The sequence below is a fragment of the Poromitra crassiceps genome (assembly GCF_964638095.1).
Source record: "Poromitra crassiceps genome assembly, chromosome: 28".
Classification (NCBI taxonomy): domain Eukaryota; kingdom Metazoa; phylum Chordata; class Actinopteri; order Beryciformes; family Melamphaidae; genus Poromitra; species Poromitra crassiceps.
Window position 1 is genome coordinate 11,720,718 of NC_139651.1, and position 7,167 is coordinate 11,727,884.

At 50.4% G+C, this 7,167-nt stretch overlaps 1 protein-coding gene across 1 annotated transcript in view; it reads left to right on the plus strand.

The window, feature by feature from the left end:
• Positions 1 to 6,824: 6,824 nt before the first annotated feature.
• The window catches only part of LOC310799552 (glypican-6-like), a gene marked incomplete at both ends in the record, with an annotated part of 177,397 nt that continues 177,054 nt past the window's right edge, over positions 6,825 to 7,167 (plus strand). Inside the window, one exon of the mRNA XM_083662148.1 lies at positions 6,825 to 6,990. Within this exon, the coding sequence (XP_083518274.1) occupies positions 6,825 to 6,990 (166 nt within the window). The remainder of the gene's footprint in view (positions 6,991 to 7,167) is intronic.

Genomic DNA, 7,167 nt, shown 5'->3' on the forward strand with positions numbered 1-7,167 from the left:
TGGCCGTGCCCTCATTTGTAACCAATGGTATTCGTTTGTCCCGCCCCGGGTTGTTAGCAAACCGGGTTGTGCCGTTCACCCTGAAATGAAGCCTTGCCCGACCCACGTCCAAGTCTGGCAACGCGGATTAACCCTTTCAAACCCAAAATCAACTTGGAAAAAACACCTGGTTGGACCTCGGTCTGAAAAAGGGGTATAACAGTGTTGGAGTGTCTGAGGGTGGCATTTGCCTTTAAAATCAAATTAAATTAAAATAAAAAAAAAGCAGTGGCAATTAAAAAAAAAACTCTCTTTAACACTTGGTGTGATATGTGTTTTTCATGTAACTCAGATGCAGAGAAGGTGTTTCATTAGGCTGCCTACCTCCCTGTGTGAGTAGTAATTACTCCATTTTGAAGTGAGAAGAGTGAAAGCTGGTGAAGTGGTGTACACACAGTATGCCCACACATCTGTAATTAGCCTGAAGATCAGCCAAAGATCTGACGCATCTCGTAACACCATGTTTCAAACTTCACTCTTTTTGCCTGATTTCCCCCACATTTTCTCCCCCCAAGTGTACTTGGCCAAAATCCGTCTGCCGCCGCGGTCGCTGCTCCACCCTCTGCCGATCTGGGGAGAGCCGTAGACTAGCAGCATGCTTCCTCCGTCACATGCGCAGTTGCCAGCCACTTCTTTTCACCCGACAGCGGGGAGCTTCACCGGCAGGACGTTAGCACGTTGGGAGGATCACGCTATCGATTCCCACCAGTTCCCTTCCGCCCCCGAACATGCGCCCCGTCCGACCAGAGGAGGCGCTAGTGCAGCGACCAGGACACATACCCTCATTCTGGCTTCCCACCCGCAGACACAGCCACTCGTGCTTGTATGGACGCCCGACCAAGCCGGAGGTAACACGGGGTGCGCGAACCTGCGACCCTCGTGTTGGTAGACCTCTTAAATAGTGAAATTAAAGGTATATTCAGCAATGTTTTTGTGTTGAATAAGTGTTAAATGGCTCTATATTCTGACAGCAATCATTGAAATAGAGTGTTTGGTCAGTGACTTGAAACCCCCAACCCCCCACTGTCCTCTATCTCTCTCCTGTAGTCCTGCAGGCAGGCAGGGCAGACGTATCTCCTGTCCTCTATCTCTATCCTGTAGTCCTGCAGGCTGGGCGGACGTATCTCCTGTCCTCTATCTCTCTCCTGTAGTCCTGCAGGCAGGGCGGACGTATCTCCTGTCCTCTATCTCTCTCCTGTAGTCCTGCAGGCAGGGCGGACGTATCTCCTGTCCTCTATCTCTATCCTGTAGTCCTGCAGGCAGGGCGGACGTATCTCCTGTCCTCTATCTCTCTCCTGTAGTCCTGCAGGCAGGGCGGACGTATCTCCTGTCCTCTATCTCTATCCTGTAGTCCTGCAGGCAGGGCGGACGTATCTCCTGTCCTCTATCTCTATCCTGTAGTCCTGCAGGCAGGGCGGACGTATCTCCTGTCCTCTATCTCTCTCCTGTAGTCCTGCAGGCAGGGCGGACGTATCTCCTGTCCTCTACAGTATCTCTCTCCTGTAGTCCTGCAGGCTGGGCGGACGTATCTCCGCAACCGTAACTCATAGAGACTCACGGATAGTTTGAGGTCGGCGCCAATTTTGATCCAATCAGAGAAAAGTTGACATTTTCTGGGAAACGGAAGGTCGGATCGCGATGTGAATACTTCAGTATATGTATTTTTCACCCCGAATCCAATGCCGCCATTCGTGAGTCTCTGCAAGTTACGGTTGCGGAGATACGTCCGCCCAGCCTGCGGGACTACAGGAGAGAGATAGAGGACAGGAGATATGTCCGCCCAGCTTGCGGGACTACAGGAGAGAGATAGAGGACAGCGGGGGGTTGGGGGTTTCAAGTCATTGACCAAACACTCTATTTCAGTGATTGCTGTCAGAATATAGAGCCATTTAACACTTATTTTAACACAAAAACATTGCTGAAGGTACCTTTAAATAGTGTGAAATCGGGCTCGCCTGGTATAACGGGCTCGCCTGGTATAACGTGTAACAAAAAGGCTTAGTCCTTCGTGCGGCCGACCCAGGTTTGAATCCGATCTGTGGTTCTTTCCTGCCTGTCATCCCCCCCCTCTCTCTCCCCACCATTCCTGTCTGCCTACTAACTGTCCTATCAAATAAAGGTAAAACGCCCTGAGACATCTTCAAAAAAGGTGAAATCCTCTTCATAAATGTTGTTGAGGCCCTCTAACACCTCTCCCCTAGACACAATCACCTCTCCCCTAGACACAATCACCTCTCCCCTAGACACAATCCTCTTCTATTCCTGCCTGCTTTAAAGTCACATGGTTCAGTAAGCATACCCACAAAGACACTGTGATTTAGGCGAGGAATGGGCAAAAAGAGATTGGCTGTCAGTAGGAAGGTCGCATCAAAGAGCTTAGGTAAGCAGTGTGTCTGTCTGACGGAGATCTCACCTCAAACCAGGTAATTCCAAAAACACTAAGTTGATCTTTTGCGTTGTGCCGGAGATTCAAAAGAGTATATAAATGGGATTGGTTTAAGCACTATATACTGTAGCACACATTTCTTAAAATATAGCCATATGTGAGTAGTTTATGTGCAGTTTGATATGGTGCGGAGAATGATGAGTTGCTCATAACAGCTTTGAAATAACATTAAAGTGTTGACCGGTGGTGATAGGAAGGCATTTTTCCTAAACGTGTGTATGTGTGTGTGTGTGTGTATGTGTGTGTGTGAGAGGGAGAGGGAGTTTGTGTGTTAGAAACAGAGAGGGAAAGGGAGAGGGGGAAAAGAGAGAGAGTCTCCAAAAAGCCTCTTGGCGATAAATGATGACAGGTGCTATAAGTTAATCTATTCTATGTCCTCTTCTGGCTCTATTTAATAGCCTTTATCATATGACTTCTATACGTTATTATCATTCAATAGGCAAGAAGCCGAGGCTGCGTGATGGTCGTTCACCAGTGCTTGGGTGAGCTCGTGTTACGATGCTATTAAGACTAAAGTGTTGCTTCAAAAGGAAACACCTTCAGGATAAGGCTGTTGTTTTTTAAATGCATTGCTCATCCTCAACAAATCCTATGAAAATAACCAAATCTACAATGCGTTTGCTCTACTAACGTTACTTCCTGACTTCTCACGTAGGCTATACCGTTTTTAGTTGTCAACCCGGAAGTAATTGGCTCCGATTGTAAGCTAACAAGTGTGAAAGAAGAGCCGATGCACACCCTCACAAACGTATGGATAGGTGCGTCGGAGGATAGAGTCCATAAGTAGAAGAAAATAATTCCCGCACACTATCCAGTAACTGGCAAACTTTATTACAACGTTTCGGTCCATTAGACCATCAGGTAAAATAGAGTACAGGCAAAGAGAGAATACCTGCCTCTCTTTGCCTCAACTCTACTTTACCTGATGAAGGTCTAATCGACCAGGCGGGGCCGGACGGGGAGCGGGTGGTGGCGTACTATAGCAAGACTTTCGATAAAGCAGAACGTAACTACTGCGTCACCCGCCGGGAGCTCCTCGCCGTAGTAGAAGCACTAAGACACTTTAGATATTACCTCCTGGGACAGCCACGGTTCACCATACGGACCGACCACTCGGCGCTGCAGTGGCTATGGTCCTTCAGAGAGCCGGAGGGACAAGTGTGCCGCTGGTTAGAGAAAATGGCAGACTACAACTTCACGATAGAACACAGGGCAGGGGCGCGCCACGTCAACGCAGACGCCCTGTCAAGACGACCCTGTGCAGAGAGAGGGTGTACGTACTGCGAAAAGAGAGAAGGAAGAGAGAGAGAGCTCCAAGAGGAAGCTAGGATCTGCCCTAACCACACAGGGGATGGGCCAGTGTGCAGGACGCTGCGGGTAGCAGAGGCAGCGGATTGGAGGGGCCACCAAGAAAACGACAGAGAGCTGTCACCAGTACTGCAATGGGTAGAAGAGGGCCAGAAGCCGCCCTGGGAAGAGGTGGCAGGGGCCACCGACACAACCAAAGGGCTGTGGGCGGGGTTCGACACCCTGAGTTTGAGTAACGGAGTGCTGATGAAGTCCTGGAAGGAGCCAGCGACAGGAGAGCATAAGTGGCGGAAAGTAGTGCCGACAACGTTGAGGGAGGAGGTGTGCAGGAGCTGCCATGGAACTGTAGGGGCTGGGCACTTCGGGGTAAACAAAACGCTCCGCCGTATCAGACAAGGTTTTTATTGGGGGAGGATGGGGAGAGACGTACAGGACTTCTGTCGACGCTGCGACCTCTGCGCAGCGTACAAAGGCCCGTTAGATCAGTCTCGCGCCCCGCTTCAACAGCTAGCAGCAGGAGCCCCCATGGAGAGGGTAGGGGTAGACGTGATGGGACCTTTTCCCTGCTCAGACAGTGGGAACAAGTACGTCCTGGTCGCCATGGACTATTTCACAAAATGGCCAGAGGCGTACGCACTACCCGACCAGGAGGCGGGGACGGTGGTCGACGCACTAGTAACCGGCATGTTCAGTAGGTTCGGAGCACCAGAGACCCTACACAGTGACCAAGGGAGAAACTTTGAGTCACGAGTGTTCGCCACCATGTGCGAGAAACTGAACATTAAAAAGACACGGACCACAGCATTGCACCCCCAGAGCGATGGCCTTGTAGAAAGATTCAATAGAACGCTGAAAAAGCAGTTGGCCATCCTCACGGAGGAACACCAGAGGGACTGGGACACGCACCTGCCGCTCATCCTCATGGCCTACAGATCCGCCACACACGAGTCCACCTCCTGCACCCCAGCTCTGCTCATGTTAGGTCGAGAACTGCGGACACCAGCAGAAATAGCGTTCGGCAAGCCACCAGATGCACTGGACGCTCCCCCAGGGCGAGAGTATGCCAGGAGGCTACAAGATCGCTTAGAGTCCGCTCACCACTTCGCTCGGGACCAGCTAGAGAAAGCAGGCATGAAACAAAAAAGGAACTATGATGTGAGGGCAAAAGGAAACCATTTCCAGGGGGGGGAGTTGGTCTGGGTGTACACACCCCAGAGAAAAAAAGGGCGTAGCCCTAAACTGGACTGTCACTGGACAGGCCCATGCAGGGTCATGGAGAGAATGGGGGAAGTGGTGTACCGAGTGCAGATGCCACTTGGTGGCAGGAAGGTACTCCACAGAGACAGGTTGGCCCCATACCGGGGGGGGTGCACCTTTCCCCCAGATCTCGGCCGCCCGGCGGTTTCACCTAGACCGGCTGAAAGAAGGACTCTGTTCCCACAGAGAGGGGCGTCCGGCTATGACCGGGCGGGCCCCACCCAGGGGCGTGAAAGCCCAGAGACACTGCAGGTGGGATCAGCCCCGCAGGCAGATTCACAGAGACTAACACGGCCACGGAGAGAGCCAAGGGCTCCAGGACGATTCCACAACTTTGAGTTGTACTAAAAAAAAAAAAAAAAAAAAAAAAAAAAGAGAGGAGATGGTGGTTGGAGATGTTGTATTGTTGTAACAGAAAGTAAAAAAAGGTGCATGACATGAGATATTGTGGGGGAGATGATGTGGGGAAGTCTGAGAGTACAACATGCTGTGATTGAAAAAAAAAGAAGCTGTTAAAGAAAAAAAAAAGGATGTTTTGGTACAAGGGGGTGTGTGATGTGTTATCAACGTGGGCGTTGACCTTATTGTTGGGCGGGGAGTATGTAGCGAATCAGCAGTACACATACAGGGGTGAGCATTGGTAGTGTCTCGACTGCAGATAGGAACTGATGTGTGGGAGTGTTGTTTTGGGGAACACTATGCTGTGGGGATACTTCCGGAGTGAACTGAGCATGCGCGTCAGTCCACACACACTACTTGGAGGGAAAGCTGCTAGCTTTGAGCGTGACAACCGCTGAGAGTTGTAATATAACTAACTGTGAATAAAGACCCTTGTACCATCAAGAAGCCTCTGCCTCATGAGATAACGGATACGTTACAATATACACACACACACACACACACACACACACACACACACACACACACACACACACTATATATATACATACATATACACACACACATACACAAACATACACACACACACACACACACACACACACACATATATATATATATACATATACACACACACACACATACACATATATATACATATACACACACACACACACACACACACACACACACACATACACACACACACACACACACACACACACACACACACACACACACAGACGGGACGTGCCCTGGCGTGGCCCCCGCGCTCTCACCACATGTGCCTGCGCCAGTGCAATGTGCTCCACGCACGTCGCCACGGCGCGCATTTACCATTGAGGATGCATAATAAAAGCACTGGGCAGCATTACGCACATCTGGATGCGAGAGGCTGAAGTCGCAGCCACTCCACTCCAGGTTTTGCCCTGCCCTGGTGCGCTCCTCCCGGCGTGCGGCGCGTCGTGTCCGCTGCATTCTAGTCTGCTCTCCTCTCCTCTCGCACTGTCAGAACACCAGCACAGCGTTCCTGTGTGTAGCGGAGAAGTTGTTGGCACAGAGAGCGCCAGGTAGGCTATACTACCTCCTGAAACGGTTTGTTCAGGCTGCGTCTAACTGGACTCAAAGGGTTCTTCTTTTCGAGGGGAAGAGACGAATTTTTTTATTTTTCCTTTTTCAATTTTGTTCTTGTTTTTTGTGCGATGAGATGGACGTATCCAAAGTGAGGAGTGATCCCCGCCTGATGATGAACATATGACAGTCTCTGCTCACCGGAGAACAGCTTCCATTCAGTCTTTCGGATTGTTTTTCTCTCCTGGCGGATTTATCAGAGCTCGCATTTCCCCGTAAAACACTAACCGGGGATTTATCACCGATGTATGCGATGTGGAGACTACAAGTCGCCTTATTATGTACTCTGTCGGCGCTGCTGTCCCTATCGTCTGGTGGCGAGAGCAAAGCGCGGAGCTGTAGCGACGTTAGACAAGCTTATAACGCTAAAGGATTCAGCCTTGTCCATGTGCCTCATCAGGAAATATCAGGTAGGCGAAATGGACAGTTGCACCATGCGTTATGTTATGCCGCCTTTACCACGTGTCATGCGTGCTTTTCTGTCCAATATCAAACAGTGTGATGGTGATGCGCACACGACCTCAAGGCTGTGTGATCTCCCAAAACCTTTGCATATTTAGGGCGGCCTGTGTTACTAACGGCTTTTC